General features: G+C 39.6%; 1 protein-coding gene across 1 annotated transcript; it reads right to left on the reverse strand.

Annotated features, from left to right (window-relative positions):
• Window positions 1–15,250: 15,250 nt before the first annotated feature.
• On the reverse strand, window positions 15,251–15,958 carry LOC109190156. The gene has a single exon (XM_019340600.1). The coding sequence runs from the start codon at window positions 15,956–15,958 to the stop codon at window positions 15,251–15,253; it is 708 nt and encodes a 235-aa protein (XP_019196145.1).
• Between the last annotated feature and the right edge of the window lie 1,992 nt (window positions 15,959–17,950).

Here is a 17,950-nt window from a genome sequence, read left to right on the forward strand (position 1 = left end):
TTGACCAGATGCCTTATTTATCTCTATAGGCAATTTCTCGGATTTTTCATCAAATTTGACATGTATTGATTCTTCAATGACTATTGTTCTTTTATTGAGAACCCTGTATGCTTTGCTAACCGAGGAATATCCCATAAATAGTCCCTCATCAGCTCTTTCGTCGAATGCTCTTAGATGAGTTTTCCCGTTGTTGTGAATAAAACATCTACAACCAAAGATATGAAAATAACTAATGACAGGTTTCTTACCTTTCCATAATTCATATGGAGTGAGGTTATGAGATTTGTTGATCAGGGATCGATTTTGTGTGTAGCAAGCTGTGTTTACAACCTCGGCCCAAAAACGCTTAGGTAAACCCGAATGTGCGATCATTGTTCGTGCTGCTTCTTTCAAAGTTTTGTTTCTTCTTTCGGCAATACCATTTTGTTGTGGAGTTCTTGCTGCCGAAAGTTGATGGAATATGCCATTTTGTCCGCAGAAATCTTTGATGACTTTGTTCACAAATTCAGTTCCCTGATCTGATCTGATCCTTATAATGCTCACTTCCTTCTCTGTTTGAAGTTGTCTTAAGAGATTGGGTAAAACAATTTCTGTTTCGCTTTTCTTCCTTAGGAACAAAGCCCATGTATACTTCGTGTGTTCATCCACTACAACTAGCGTGTACTTTCATCCACTGAGGCTTGCGAGTCAACTGGTCCGAATAAATCCATGTGTAGCAAACTCAATGGTCGAGAGGTTGTGTCTGATTCCTTGGACTTGAAGGATGATTTGATTTGTTTTCCCTTTTGACATGCTTCACAAATTTTGTCTTTGACGTATGTTGCTTTTGGTAGACCTTCTACCAAATTTTTCTTTGCAAGCTTGTTGATGGTTTTAATGTTCAGATGACTTAGCTTGTTGTGCCATTCCCAACATAGATCTGCATTGCTTTTAGCTACAAGACAAACGTTAGTATTAAAGGAATTCCAAGTGATAACATACATATTTTTCTTTCATTTTGCCGAGAGAACAATTTCTCCATCTTTCGTGCTGACGATGTTGCATTTTTCTTTGAAGAATTCGACGTTGTATCCTTTATCACAAAATTGGCTTGTGCTCAGCAAGTTGAATTTCAATCCTTCTGCGTATGGAACATTTTGAATTGTTATGCCATTTCTAATAACATCTCCAGTTCCACACGTCTTTCCACTTGTTTCTCCTCCAAATATCACTTTTGGGCCATCAATATCCTTAAAGTTGCTCAAAATTGTTTTGTCACCAGTCATATGTCTTGAGCATCCACTGTCCACATACCATATGACTTGTTTTTCCGGCAAGAAAGATTATGCATTTTTAGGAACCCCTTGGGTTGCGGGTTCTTTGGGGTTAGAGGTCAACTTTGGAATCCAAGCGAACCTAGAGTAACCTCTACTCATTCTCGGTCCCTTATATCCGTTAAAGACACAATAATCATAAAAGATTTTTGAAAAGGTTTTGTTCTTATATCTTTCTTGAAAATAATCCGCAGGTGGATTATGAAACTGCTTGAAATAATTGGTTTGTTTATGCAGATGCATTTTGTCAAATTGCGCTTTTGACATAGGTTCTGGATAATCAAACCAATTTTCCTCGGTTGGTCCACTCCATCCATTGCCTGTCCTCGATCTTCTGAATGACCTCTCGGCATGTCTGATATGTCCATTTCCTTGTGAAGGATTTTTAGGACGATTTTGCCTCTGATTAACATTCGGCTTTGTCCTTGATTGATTATTCCTTGTAGGCTGACCTTTCTTTTGATTTAGATTAAATCTATTTCTGATTGGTCCATTCCTTTTGGCATACACGTGCCTAGGATTGCCATTCAAGGGATTTTCATTTCTACGTTCCACAATTCGTTGTACAGCTGTTCCCTTAGGTTGGCTTGTTGATTGTGGTGTTTCACCATTGTTAACCTTGGTCATTGGCTCAGACATTTGAGTGGGACCTTGAACAAAAGCAGATGTAAAACTTTCACGGGTGTAAACATTTGTGGGTTGGTTTAAGGTGACATGTGAAGAGGAGCCGAGGTCATAACCAATTCCGGTTCTTTCTCCAGGCGGTTTTGAACTATTCACCATTCTGTCCATCAGCTTGGACGAATTATTAAATGATTCAAGAACCTCACGCAAATGTTGCTCCCGCTTTTCTCTTTCTGTACACTGCTCTTTGAGAGATAGAATTTGCTTTTCGAGCTGATCCTTTACAATGGCTAGCTTTATGTTCTCAATTCGAACTCGCCTAAGCTCATTGTGGTTGATCAATAGTCGAGAATTCTCCTCCTTCAATTCAGAGTATGTGCTATTTATCTTGTGCCATAAGGCACATTTCGCTTGATTCGTCTTCCTCACTGAATAAGCATAGCAGTCCTTTCTCTCCTTCAGTACTGTCATCATCCGAGCTTGAGCTTGAGGAACTACTTTTGGATTCATTATTTTCGGTTGTTTCGTTTACAACCATTGCTTTTCTCCTTCTTTCGTTTCTGTGGTTTGACGATTCTGGTTTGTCATTCTTTTCGCTGGATTCTTTCGTCGTACCCGAGTCCTGATGTTTGCTAACTATTGGGTGTGGGCAATTTGCCTTGAAATGTCCAGGCTTTCGACAATTGTAGCACAGCATTTGTGAATCTACATTTTCTTATCTTGGTAGAAATGGAGATCTTTCATGTTGCCTTCGGCTTGATGATCTTTGAAAGTCTTGAAAGTTGTTTTTCCGCATGAATCTTTTCATTTTCCTAACAAACATGGCATATTGTTCGTCAGATAAAAAATTTGAAGAGTTAGAAGTTGACCTATTTTATGTCGAGGGTTGTTGGTTGGCCACCAAAGCCACATTTCTGATCTCGGGTTCTTCTGACTCTTATGGTTCGTGCTCGAACTCATAGGCTTTCAGATCACTGAAGATTTTGTTTGTGGTTGTGGTTTTCATGTCACGATGATCTCTCATTGCGGTGACTTTCATGTCCCATGATTTCGGGAGACCTCGAAGAACCTTCAAATTCTTCTCCTTTTCAGTGAGTTCTTTTCTGAGGTCTGAAAGATCACCTAGAAGCTTGGTGAATCTGAGCTCCATGTCGGTGATAGCTTCATTGGGCATCATCTTGAAGTCATCAAACTTTTTCATGGAAACAGTGAGTTTGTTGTCCTTTTCTTGCTCATATCCTTCTCCAAAGTTCATAAGAACGTTCCATATCTCCACAGCTGTTTTGCATTTGCGAACTCTTTGGAAAAGAGAGTCGTCCAATGATTTGTAAAGAATGTCTCGTGCTACGTTATCCAGGTTAGCTCTTGTTTTCTCATCAGAGTTTAGTTGATCCTTTGGTTTCAGTATCATGGGTTCTGCACCAGCTCCTTGAGCAGCAGCATTGGTGTTCACCATCATTACTGTGACGGGTCCTGTGCATATGACGTCCCACATTTCATCATGAATCGCCGAGAGATGTGTCTGCATCCTCACTTTCCAATCATCAAATTTTGATAGATTAAAGGCAAGAGGCCTAAATCGGTTATTACCATGATCCTTTTCCATTTTTCTTTTAGAAAATGAGTGTAAAGGGTGAGAAAAAAGATTTTAAATTTTTAACGAAAAGGGATCTACCAGGCAGTAAAGGCAAAGCTTTTACCGTTCAAGGTAACTGCTCTGATACCACTTGTTGGTCCCGGTAGGGTCGAAAGGAGAGTCTAGAGGGGGGGTGAATAGACTCAATTCGTTTTCTCGCGAAAATAGCTCCTTCCGGGCTTATTACGCAGCGGATATGTAATAGAGGGTTTAGGTTTCTTTGCACAGTTTGATCTTGTGGAGAACTTTTCGATTAGGGCGAGTGAAATGCAATGCACGAAAGTAAACGCGGAAAAGTAAAGAGATAGGGACAAGAGATTTTTATAGTGGTTCGGCCAACTGTGCCTACTCCACTCTTCTTTCACAACTTGTGAAAAGTTTGCACTATCACTCCTTAGTACAAATTACACCAAGATAGCTTCCTTGAACACTAAGTCGGACAACTACTTGAAGGTTTTTCAACTCCTAGAGTTTACTCCGCCTCTATCAACTTCTTCTTCAGAGTTGAGGATTGAATGAGATTGATCTTTGAGTTTTCCAACACGGTGAAGTCTTGACTGGCTGGTGGCTGGATGGATAAGCAACGTGTACAAAGTTGCAAGACTTCTTCAAGGTTGTGAATGATATCAGATTTGCTTCTACAAAGAATCACACCTTGAATCACTAGATTACAAAAGCTTTTGAGAGAGTTTACTTAATTTAAAGAGCTTTTGTAAATGAGAGATTGATCGTTCAAAAAACCAGCATCTTCTAACATGGAGAAGATGGGTATTTATAGGTGAGAAGAAATCCATCCGTTGGAGGGAGATGGCATTTCAAACCTATAATCCAGTGGTTATTAACCGGAGAGCCTTGTGCATTTATGGCTTCATTTAATGCGATTGTACTTCATAGCCGTTGGAGACAAGCACTTTTGCTTATTTTGTCTTCTAGCACTGAAAATTAGTACATTGGCATTTAATGCACCTTGGTAAGTGTGCTCCCGTTTCTAGGATATTTTTCTTCCTAGGATGATCTTTGGATTAGACAGATTGACACATTCTTCTTGAGTTGGGAGAAGATGTGTTGTCTTTGACAGTCATTGATGTCTTTTGGACAGAAGGCTTCTTTCGGTTTTAGCTTTCAGTTGAGAAGATCATCTTTCATCGTCCAGACGAGTTGTAACTTTGCTTCATCAAGCTGTTCTTCTTTCGTCAAAAGAAGAGACCTAACTAAAATGATTCTTAAATCGGTTTCGTGTGTTTGTCTAGCTTAACACGAATTACATATTGAGTTAAGGTACCTTTTGTCTAAGACAAAGGTAACGAAAACAAATGACAAAAAGTTAGGGGTCTACTTCTAAGTTACATTGGTATCATCAAAATCCTAATACATGTGTTCCTAACATAGAGGAAGATGCATGAAAACAGAAGAAGAAGATATCAAGCCTAAAATCAAGAATTTGTCTGGAGAAAATGACAAATTGAAGCAGAAGATGAATGATATGAAGTTCACGTCGCTACTACTCAAAAAGAATTCCGAAGAATTTTTGTGAAAGAAAATTAAGATTGGAAGATTGCATGAATTTGACTTGGAGATCAAGCATCTATAGAAAGAAAGAAGTACATCAAAGAAGATTAGAGATTTAACTAATAAATTGTACAGACGAAGTGGAAGATGCTTGATGTGTTATGTGAAATGGTTCAAGTTTGAATCTCACCATCAACATTTTTACAAGGTAAAATTTGAGAAGCCAAAATTAAATTAAGCCTGACGGAGTTGAGCGCTAGTTTGGATTTGGGCGTCAATTCAAAGGAATTGGGAGCCGATTTCAGAGCAATTGAAATTGGGGGTCAAAGTACTTGCTAGGTCCTTGTACTGTAGCATTTTATTCAATTTAGTCCCCGTACCTTAATTTTGTTCAATTTAATCCCTGTACTTTAAGATTTAAAACAATTAAGGACAATACTTAACACCATTAACTTTTTCCGAATTGGGAGCCGATTTCAGAGAAATTGAAATTGGGGGTCAAAGTACTTGCTAGGTCCTTGTACTGTAGCATTTTATTCAATTTAGTCCCTGTACCTTAATTTTGTTCAATTTAGTCCCTGTACCTTAATTTTGTTCAATTTAATCCCTGTACTTTAAGATTTAAAACAATTAAGGACAATACTTAACACCGTTAACTTTTTTCGTTAAGTTTGTCCACATGGCGTTAGATTTGCCATGTCAGATTGTGTGATGTGGCATTGCCATGTCAGATTTTGTGTTGTGGCATAAAACAATATATTTTTCAAACCAAAAAGGAGTAAGTTTCGAACCCATAACCTCTAAGCTAAAAAATGAAAGCTCCACCTCTAAACTACACATCAATCTTGTTATATAATAGTTAAAATTTGTAATAGTAATAATAAAATCATGAACTTTTACACAATGTATGGGCTAAAAATAACTGTTTAACATAACATCTTAAATAGTAAGACAAATATTCATTCATCACGTAACATCACAATGTACTAATTTTAAACAAGCCACCAAATTTTTGATTGTCTAAAAACACATGTACCCAAACCGTATTAAACACTAATACACAATAATAAAAAATAATTCATGAATCCAAAGAATTACGAAGAGCGGAAGAGGAGTTTACTATCTGTGAGTGAATGCCTTTTCATTTTTTATTCTTTAGTACTTCAAAATAATAACTATTATTAAATAATTATATCTAACATTAACTAAATATTGTGTGTAGCTTAGTGGTGTAGAACTTATCCTTTAAAGAAGAGGTTCTAGGTTTGAGTCTTTACATCTTTTTGGTCCAAATTATATTATTTTATGCCACATCACACAATCTGACATGGCAAATTCAATGCCACGTGGACAAACTTAACGGAAAAAGTTAACGGTGTTAAATATTGTCTTTAATTGTTCTAAATCTTAAAATATAGGGATTAAATTGAACAAAATTAAGATACAGGGACTAAATTGAACAAAATGCTACAGTACAGGGACCTAGTAGGTACTTTTTCCGAAATTGGGAGCTAGTTTCACATGGGAATCAAGTTGGGAGCCAATAGCCAATTATTAAGCCTGACGGAGTTGGGCGTCAATTACAAGTCGAAATTGGGCTCACTTGGGTGGCAATTGAGAAGCAATTGCACATGGGAGCCAATTCAAAGGAATTGGGAGCCGATTTCAGAGCAATTGAAATTGGGAGCTAGTTTCACATGGGAATCAATTCTAGTTGGGAGCCAATGGGAATCAGTTCAAGTTGGGAGCCAATAGCCAATTATTGAGATGAAATTCAATACCAGGAGAAGTCTCGGAGCCAATTTCGAAGTCAAAGTCAAATAATTCAAATTGGGAAGCAATTGAAACACCAGGAGAAGTTTGGGTGCCAATTACAAGTCAAAGTCAATTGGGTGCCAATTACAAAGGAGAAATTCAAATTGGGTGCCAATTACAAGTCAATTGCAATTGGGTGTCAATTACAAAGGAGAAATTCAAATTGGGAGTAAGTTGAAAGCCAGTTTGAAGTCTGAGAACACCCAGACGTGAGAATGAAGAAGATGAAGAAAAACTTACAGTAAAAATATTCTCACGAGGAAAAATACTAGTCTAACTAGTATGGGATTAAATTGAAGAATATTTTGAAGTATTTAAATCCCAAAAAAAAACAAGAACCACTTCAGAGCTGATCAGAGAAGCCATTCTACACCGAAACTGGGACCCAGATATTCCCAAGAAACGTGAGAAAACCAGAGGAAATCATATGAAGTTTGGGAACTCATTTGCATGAAGTTGAAGCTCTACCAACGGCTAGCTTATCTTTTCTGACACTTTGCCAAAAGATAAGATAAGATCTCTGACAAAAGATACAAGAATTCAAAAATGAGATCGTCTCTTTCCAACGGGCAGATTCTCATTACCAGATATAAAATGATGAAGATATGAAGACTTGAAGATGGGAAACTAACGAGCAAAAGAGCAATAATACATAGAGCAAAAATCTCATTTGGTACAGAGCATACCAAAAGAAATCTTCAGGTGAGAAGTGAGAAAAGTGAGAAAGAACTCTGAGAGCTTAAAGAGAAATATTCAGAGAGTTTTGAAACAGAGCTAAACATAGCATAAAAATCAAGTGCTTTACTTGATACATTCAAAGAGAGAAAAACACTCAGAGCATTCAAGAGAAATCTTTCAAAGAGTGTTACATCTTCATCAAAGAGACCTGCATCATATTGAAGATCTTCTACAGAGTCTCAGAAGTTGGAAGCAAGACAAAACTTGTTTTGGAGCAAAACAAGAAAAGGGAGGAAAGTAACACGGAGTTGTGAAATCCTGGATTGTCACACGGAGCTGTGAGATCCGAAGCAGCAGTGTCGGAGGCACTGGGCGTGATTAGTGCGGGCTTTGTGATCAAAGCACTAGATCACGGGATACGTTTCTACTGGAGTGTGGAAGACTGGGGGGAAAGTAACGCGGAGTCGTGAAATCTTTGGATAGTAGCGTGGCGACGTGAAACCCGAAGCAGCAGTGTGGTGTCACTGGGCGTGATTAGTGCGGGCTTGGAAAACACTTAATCACGGAATTCATTGTATCTTGGAACCAAGAAGTGGTGGATATAGTGGATTGCTCTTAGAGATAAGAGCAAGTGGAGTAGGAGGATTACACCACCTCCGAACCACTATAATTGTCTTGTGTTCTTTACTGCTTTCTTTACTTACTGCTCTTTACCTGCTTCTCACGAGATATACTTGTCACAATCTCACACACACTTTATCTTTAATTATTTCCGCTACGTACCATACTCTAACAATCTAGTTAAGAGTTTTGGTTTCTCTCTGGCTTAGCAATTATTGTGTTATGCGAAAAAGTTTGAAAGTCTATTCACCCCCCCCCCCCCTAGACTTTCACCTTACCTCTTTTGGGACCAACAAAGAATTTAAGTATTGAGTATCTCATCCGCACGTGCAACATCATTCCTCTTCTTCATGCTCAAAATCTTCTTCAGACTATTCAGAACGTGGGTGCTTACTCTGCTTGGCTAATCCCGGAATTCTATGCAAATATCCAATCTGATTCTCTCCTACCGGCTTCTCCACACTATCATCAGGTTTTCTTGAGGGATGTTTGGTATGACTTCAGTCCCTCTATTATAAATGCTTATTTTCAGCGTGATGCTTGTGATGATCTGTTTGAGCCTGCTGGGGATTGTCTCGCATCGCATCTTACTCACAATGAAGTTACTGTCTGGCCGAAAGATGGTCTTCCCTCGAATGTTCTTACGGTTGTTTACTCTGTGTTCTGTTCCGTTTAGCATCAAGCAACTGGATTCCGAATGTTTCTGTGCATACCGTAACCAAGAAGATGGCTTCTCTGTTATACAAAGTCAGGCATCAACTGCCTACTGATCTTGGCCATCTTATTTATCATCACATTATGAGTTTTGCTAAAAAGAAGGAAGCCAAGATTCATCTCCCGTTTCCATGTCTGATCACCGGGATTCTACAACAACAAGGTCTACAACTCTATTCCAACGAAGAGCTCTACCATATCACTCACAAGACTTCTATGGACTCTCGCATCTTCCAAAGTTTGCACTATGATGATCGGCCACTCTCTCATCAATTCCACCTGCTCCTGCTCCAGCTGTTCCACCGACGACAAGCATAGACTCTATACCGACTGCTTCTGCTTCTGAATCTGCTTCGTCACTGGCTATACTTCGACAGCAAGTCACCTTTCTCACTTCGCACATTGCTACCATGAAGGATGCCTCGCTTGCCCTTCAATCCTCCATCTCTACGGCCGAGGCTCAGCTGCTCCGTGCCAATCGTCACATTGCCTCTCTTGAGAATGTCTCTTCTGTTGCTCCTGCTGGTGATGATGAAGCCTTGGAGACCTCCTCCTCCTCCACCCAGTCCTGATGCTGCTCTTTGTCCATTAGCTTGACAAAAAGGGGGAGTGCACGTAGTAAGGGGGAGTGTTTTCCTTTTTAGAACTTACCATAAGTGCCAGTGAATAAATGTGGTGTGCTATCTACTATCTGCTTCTAAACTATGTGTAGTTATGTGATAAGTTTTTGCGTGTTTTTGCTTTGACTCTATGATAAATGCTAAGCGGTCAGTGAATTATATGTGCTCTATGTTTTTCTCTGTGTGTTAATTCTCTATGTGCTTGTATGCTTTAAATGTGTTTAAATTCTCTGGCACATCATTGGTTAAGTCTAAGAAGGGTATGTATCTAGCTACTCCTGACTAGTGACTAATCCGCTTTGTCAAAAGTTGTATCTTTTTCTCATCTGGCGTTTGTTTTATTTTTAATAAGTCGTTGAGATTCTTTTGGTAATTTTGTCAACTAATAGCCAAAGGGAGAGATTGTAAGTGTAAAATTGTTGCACATTTAAACCTCTTAATATTGGCCTAGATTAGTTCTCAAAGTAGTCTGGATTAGTTGCTGGATTAGTCACATTGTCTGGAGTAGTTAACTGGATCAGCGCAAGAAAGTAATCCAGGAGGTATGCATCTACTTCAAAACTTTTATTCGGTCAAGGCCCTATCATGGTGGAGATCTACATCAATTGGATCAGCTGAAATCAACGATGGAAATAGTGTTTGATCTATGGATCGAAGATCTCTTTACTACCTCTATAAAATGCTACTTTGTTTAGCATTGATTACACACTCTTTCACTTGATTTTACTATGAAATTCCTTGGTTAATTATTCCATATATATTCTGTATTGCTGAGTCTGAAGAAAGGTCCTTAACCAATTCATGAAGAAACGAAGATCGCCTGCACATCGGATCCACTGGAGTAGTCTCTGGAGTAGTTATATGTTATATTTTAGTGTGTAATTAACTCTCCTCTTGTACTCCTTTTTATCATAGTGGATTTGGATTGATGTGAGTAGCCCCGCAGACGTAGGAGTGAGGCTCCGAACTGCGTGAACATTTCCTAGTGCATGCTTTCTTTTTTACTACTATCTGTTTTATGTTCATTATTATGTCTGGAGTAGGATTGCCTCTAGTCCAGCTTTATAATTGAAATAAAATTAAAATTGTTAAGCTAAATCTTGCATTCAAGACTCACGTGCTTTTTCAAGTGGCATAAGAAATGTAGCATAGTTTAATCTCATGAAAAAGGGATGGGAAGACTAATTCTACCTAATTTTTTGCGTTTTTCTTTTCTGGTTTTTTTTCATTTTTTTCCAATAAGGAAAGTAAACTAAAACAATATAAAGTGACTAGTCCTAAGATTATTTCTAGGGAGATTATCAAAGTAGAAAATAAACTACTCCATGCACCAACTAGAGATACGCAAGCTTCATGCAAATACGATAAAACAAAAGCAAAATAACGAAAAGTCATAAAACGTAATGCATAGTAATCAAACACGAAGTCTAAAAACATAAAACAAATGAAATTGTGATAAAAATTTCCACTTCCTCCTCGCTTGGAACAAAAGCCTTATTCTTCCCCGGGGGAGTGTTTTGCTCTTGTAACATCAATTGTCCCTGTGATGCGCGACCTATGCCAATGACGCCGCCATCAATGGCTCCATCCTTCCTGTAGGTTGCCCTTCTGCTCTTGCCAACATCACTCTCAATTTCGCGACCTGAGCGTGCAACACTCCAATCCGATCGTACTGCTCGTAGATAACCTCACGTTGATGTGACAATAGTCGCATCATCTGACGAGTCACGTCGATCACTTCTTCATTGACGTCTTTTAGATGTTTCATCTATTGTTGGTGAAGTCAGTACACGTAGGCCTGCAGGATTATCAAATCATTGGCCTCGGGAAATTCATGGGGCAACATCGGGTACAGTAGTCTCCTTGATAGTGGCATTGGTATCTCTTCTTCTTCGGTTGCATGAGTCACATTTCCTGCAATTGCGTACAGCAGAAACGTTCTCAATTTCGCATGGTAATAACCAAGATAACATGCCACACATTGAGTATCAACACATTGCATTCAAATTCCCTTTATCAATTTCAAAGATAGATTACCCAATTCTACAAAAATTTTGACATAGCTTCCCCTATTTTAGTTAATTTCCACAGTTTAAACTTGAGACAAAGATGACTAATCATTATTGCACATTCAACACATTCATCATTATAAGCTCAATTCTAAAAGTCAATAAGTCAACTTCATCTTCTCCAATTAGTTCATGAAAGAATTCATCACAAAAGGGTTTATGCAAAATCATGGTGGTATTTACTCACATTATGCAAAATTGATCATACCAAACATGCAATTGCAATTTCTCACCAATAATTTCATCATGCAAGGCACATTACAATTCAAAATAAAAAATCCCCAAATTTTACACCTAGGGTTCATGCTTGCATCTATGCATCAACAACAATGTCATTCAATCACAAATTGATCACAAACATATTTCACAATCTCAACAACTGAGAAATCCTAGCAATTTATAAGTATAAAACTTCATGAAGAACAATCTACCATCTTCCAACCTAGAGAGAGAAAGCTTTGAGCTTCCTTAATGGAGATTAGGAGGTTGAGATGGTTACCTTGTTGTTGGGAAGAAATTGTTGGGCACTTGAAACCTTCAAACTTGAATTGAAGAAGAAGATGGAGAAGGAACAATACCTTGCGTGTGAGAGAATGAAATTTTCGTTGTGGGAGTGTTGAATGAGAGAATGGGAGGTTTTGAGAGTTTAAATCTCAGAACCCTGAAATCTGGAGCCGCAACGAACGTTGCGTCGTGCGTTGGTCGATCAAGTTACTTCACAACATGTGTTGTGAGTCACGTTGTACTTTCTGGAATTTCCTCCCTTTTCAGTCATCCATCCACGCACGTTGCTTTGGCGTTGTAGGGTGCGTTGGCCGATCGAATTCCTTCACAACGATGGTTACAACGTGTGTTGCCACGCACGTTGAACTTTCTGGGATTTTTCCCTTTTTTCTCTGCTCAACAACATGGTTCACAACGTTGCGTTGTGATTTCCCCTGTTTCATTGGACCTTCGGCTTATATCACAACGCAAGTCACAATGTGCGTTGTGACTTCCCACCTCTCTTCTTTTCGGTGTTTCTCTCCTTGTTCAATTCCTTCAACTTCCCCCATTTCCACTTTTTGAAATGTTAGCTTTTCCAAGTCCAAAATAACAAAGAAATTAAGGTCACAATCATCATTTGCACTTTATTCACAAAAACTAAAACCAAAAATAACAAAACAAAAATGAAACCTTGGGTTGCCTCCCAAGAAGCGCCACATTTAGCGTCATTGGCTAGACGTGTTACCTTTTTCATCCTCCTTCGAAGTTGTTGGCCTTTAGGCACTTAGGTGTAACACCCCTAATTTTTAAAACATTTAAAGCTTATGAAATAAAGGCAAATATATCATTAAGTACCCAAACAAAGCAGAAACTAAGCATAAGAGTCGGGGTGCTATGCCACATCCAAGCTTGAGAGCTTAGATGCACAGGCTCACTAATTAGACAGAACATAATTCAAGTTCAATATCCAAAATACAGGTCAAGGCAAGCAGGCCATCTACCCAGGCTAAGACTATCTAAGCTAAGTCCTTGCATCCATCTAGCGCACTCCGAAGCTACTGATCTGCACCTGAAAAACATATGGTGTAACAACCATCAGCGAATAATGCTGAGTAACCCACTCCCACCCGTTGAGTACAATAAGTATAAGTATAGGAAATCATTTTGAGACTGGAATACATATATAACCCTAAGCAACGCTAACTTTAAAACCAAGATCAAGAATCAAGACACAACAACAAGTTGACTTCATAAAGGCACTAGCATGCATCCTAAGCTCGCACAATAAGAGAATAACAAAGCTTGATGATAGCAAACAACAACAACAATGGGGTTCAACAACAATCAATAACATCAAGCAATCAACAAAGAATACATCCATGATCCAACCTTATACCAAGTTCCAACATTTACTCCTCTCCACCCTTATTTCAGTTCCAACATGTACCTCTAGGCCACCCTTATAACGCCTCCCTTATCCCTCCGGAGCACCCATGCTCCCCACCGACATACCGCCAACAAATCCACCGATCTGATAGCACCGCAGTACCATTAACACATGATCTATGCCTATAACACAATAATCAAGGGGTTATGCCTATAGCACAAAGACATGGCATCGCAGTGCTTATAACTTGATCCATGCCTTTAGCAAGCAAATCAAGGGTGGTCTGTGCCTATAGCACAATGACCGAGCACTCGTTGTGCTAACCGCCAACAAATCTTTTCCACCAATCACATCTCCTTCCTCATCATGGACAAATCAATCACAACAAACAATACACGGTGATAACAGCAGCCAACAACACTCAATCAACAACGATAATGATTCCTCAACGACAACGACAATCAAAGCTCAACAACAACGTCAACCACGACACACGACTCTCAAAACGGTACCCGAAACATCACATGAGACATCATACACACCAAACGGGGCACAGGGAAACATCAGACGGGGTAAAACAACACCCTGCCCTGCCCGTACCAGCGGGTGGTACGGCGGGTGGTCAACCATCCACCGTCCACCCGCTGGTACGGTGGACAATACCGGCGGGTGGTCAGGCGAGGGTTCGTCCCCCCACTGGTACGATGGTAAACTGGCATTTTTTTTTCCATTTCGGGAATCCCTCAATTAATCCCGAAATCAAGTCCAAACACATCCCAAAACATATCAATCAACAATATGGACTCGAACCACAAGAATCGAACCAAGAAACACCACAGTTACACCCTAAACACAGTCTTTAAACATGCTAAGACTCGAGATTAAACACATAATGGTCCAAGAGCATCAGGAATCTCAATATCATCAAGAAATCTATTTGCAAAGCCCTAAAAACAAGCCCTAACCTTGAATCAACACCCGAGCATGCATAAACCCACCCAAGAACACCAAGAACATTCCAACAACAAGATTTACAATATAAACCCTAAGGACAAGCTTTAAACATAATTAAATACAAGAACATACCAAGACCACACAGGGCCATCAAGAATATCAAGGATAACAATAATCCATATCACAAATTCTTAAAGACAAGCTCTAACAAGGCACAAATACAAAATTACATTCAATCGTTCAACGGAGCCAATCAATAAAATATAGCAATGAGAATAGGTTTTGTAAGACATGGGTTACCTCTTAGCTTTAATTAATCCTCCTTTGGCTATTAAGGTTCTTTTCCAAGATTTCCCTCCGATTGATTTCCCTAAGGTTGGTGGTGGGGAATTCCTCTGGTCAGGTTTCTTGGGCAATTCGTGTATTAGAGTTACGAGAGGTGGGAGGGTTCTAATTGCTTCCTAATCCCCTATTTATAGAGTTAGGGAATCCTAATTAGAGTATAAAGGGTAGAAGATCCACTCTCCTTGTTCTTATCCACCTTAAAGTCTTTAATATAGACAAGGGTCCATGATCCATGGTGGACCGTACTAATTAATTAGGGGAATCCTAAATTAAATCCCTTTTCAACCATTTGTTAACGGGACTAATTCAATAATTAATCCGGATTTGAAGGTCGTAACACGGGGTGTTACATTAGGTACCCAAGGCACTTTTCGGATTTCTCACCATGGCCTAACTTTCTTCTTGGCTCTTTTTGTGATCACCGAGCAAGCACTTTCCTTCTTCTCCTTTTGGTTCACATTGGCTTCCTCGTCATTGATTCAAAAGATGAGCTTTCCCGTCCCTATATCAATTAGGGCACGGCAAGTTGCCAAAAACGGTCTTCCTAAAATCAATGGCACCTCTAAATCTTTTCCGACATCGAACACCATAAAATCGACCGGTACAAGATTTCTTCCAACTTTGACAAGTACATTCTCAACCAAACCTCGGGGGTAACGACTGGTCTCATCGGCTAACCGAACAACAAGTGGTGTATGAGCTATATAAGGCAACTTGAGCCTTTCAAAGATATGGGAAGGCATGATATTAATGGAGGCTCCCAAATCGACTAAGGCATCTTTGAAAACACAATCTCTTATAACACACTTCACAAAGAATGCACCGGGATCACCTTGCTTGCTTGGGCATCCTTTGTGAAGGATAGCCGATGCCTCTGCACCAAGCTGGATTTGAGGTAAAACCTCCTCTTCATCACTATCAAAGTCTTCATTAACAAAACATGCACAATGAAGAGTATTCAAAATAAAATCTTCCCTTCCTTCATATTCAAAATCTTGTAGGTTACTAGATCTTGCCTTACGAGGTGTTTGAGCCTTGCTTTTTGATGGTGGCGTTTCTTTCTCAACTTCTTTAAGGGCACAAGAGGTGTCCTTTTCTTCCTCCTTACTCAAGAGATCACAAGAGGTAATCTCTTGCTTGTTGACCTTCACGGTGTCGGTTTCGTCTTCTTCACACACCTTTTCCATTGCATCTTTTCTTTCTTATTCTTTTGGGCTTACTACGGACACGTCATTCACTCTCTCCTTGGGGTTGTTCTCGGTATTACTTGGTAATGTTCCGCATGGTCTTTCGGACATTAGCCGGAACATTTGACACATTTGGGTTTCAATGCTCTTCAACGAAAGAGTGTACTCTTGTTTCACCGAAGCTATCACTTGCCTAATTTCTTGTATGATTTCTTGCCTCAAAAATCCTTGGTCCCTTTTCAAGTCATTGATGGCCTTGGATAACCTTTCTTCTACATCTTTTGCCTCGCTCTTTTGTATCACCATCCCACCTTGGGAGTTTCCTAGGGGTCGGTAGAGAGTGTTAGATTGCCCTTGATTGTAGTTAGAGCCATATGTAACTCTTCTCTCTGCTCCCGTACCATAAATATTCTTTCCTTGAGGTCGCCCTTGACTCCCTTGCTTCCAAATTTGTATTCTCACTTCCCCACCCATTTGGTTTTTGCGGTGGCGGATAGTTTGCCGCCTCTACCTCCTCAATTTGAATTGTAGATTTGCAAATGTTGGTGTCATGAGGACCTCTACATACGTTGCAATACAATGCTAGGGCCATGCAAGGTTGGGATTTTATGTCTAATTTCTCGACAACCGCTTGCAACTTCTTGATTTCTTGAGTCATTGCTTCGACTTTCGCCTCATTGGCTACACTCTCTTTTACTTCGTACATCCCCGGCCTTGAGTCTCTCCTATTATACCAAAAGGAAGTATTTGATGAAATCTTTTCTATCAATGCCTCGGCATCCGCCAGTGGGGATGATACGAACGCTCCACTTGAGGATGAGTCTAATAACATCTTTCCTTCATCCGTGAGGCCTCCATAGAACGAACTAATCACGTCCCATGGGCGTAGCAAATCCGGTGGACATTATCTTCTCAATGACTTAAACCTCCGCCAAGCCTCTCCTAGGCTCTCCAATGAGCCTTGCATGAATTCTTGCACTTGCTTGCGAATCTTCATGGTTTTAGTCTGGGAAGAATTCATTCATGAACTCTTTATGCAGTTGAGCCCACGATATAAAGTGATCATCATCTTGCAAGTCTAACCATCTTAATGCCTCACTTGAAACAGAAAATGGAAACAATTTTAGTCTCACTATTTCATCGGGTATTCCTCCTTGTCTTAAGATGCCACAAGCTCGAATAAATCACGTGATATGGGTGTGGGGATCTTCCAAAATTGTCTCTCCAAATGGGCTGTTTTGGACTAGACTTAGGACCGCGGGATGGAATTGAAAATTGACATTCTCAAGAGGTGGGACACAAATCAAGTTATGTATTGAATATTCGAGCGTCATATAGTCCGCAATTGATCTTCCTCTCCCCTCTTGAGGTACTTCATAGTAGTCTTCATTCTCAACGTGGTCCAATAGGTCTTGCCCCGCATTTGCTTCTTGCCCTTGAGGTGGTGGATTTGCATGCATTGGCGTTCCTCCTTGTGCATTTCCCACTTGATGGTTTAATGGTGGTGTAACACCCCGTGTTATGATCCCTAAAACCAATTAATAATTTAACCAATTACCCAAAAGAAAGAATTAAATCACAATAATTAATTAGGAAAGGCCCACCATAGTCCATGGGCCCTTATCCCTAAATCCCAACCCCTAGCCCTAAAAGGAATAGAATTAGCAAGCCTATAATATTAGTTCCTAATTAGGACTCCTAAATATATAAATAGGGGACTTAAGAGGCACCTAGAACCCCCACCACAATAATCCCTCACCACACAAGAAGTTCCAAGAATTCCCCTAGGAGAAATCAAGAAAGAAGAAAGCTTCAAGAAAGACCCTTCATAGCCAAGGAATTAATTAAGGCTAAAAGGTAACCCATGTCTCAACAAAACCTATTTTCATAGCTATGATTCCCCTCTTAGGATTTCCCCATATTATTGTGTATTGATGATTTGTGATATTATTATTGATGATTGGTGGGATGATTCCATGGGTGATCTTGATG

Source organism: Ipomoea nil, unplaced genomic scaffold (assembly GCF_001879475.1).
Source record: "Ipomoea nil cultivar Tokyo-kokei standard unplaced genomic scaffold, Asagao_1.1 scaffold1572, whole genome shotgun sequence".
NCBI lineage: Eukaryota > Viridiplantae > Streptophyta > Magnoliopsida > Solanales > Convolvulaceae > Ipomoea > Ipomoea nil.

Coding starts and splice junctions, on each gene's coding strand:
- LOC109190156 (XM_019340600.1), bottom strand. CDS start 15,958: ATGGAAAAGGTGTGTGAAGAAGACGAAACCGACACCGTGAAGGTCAAC.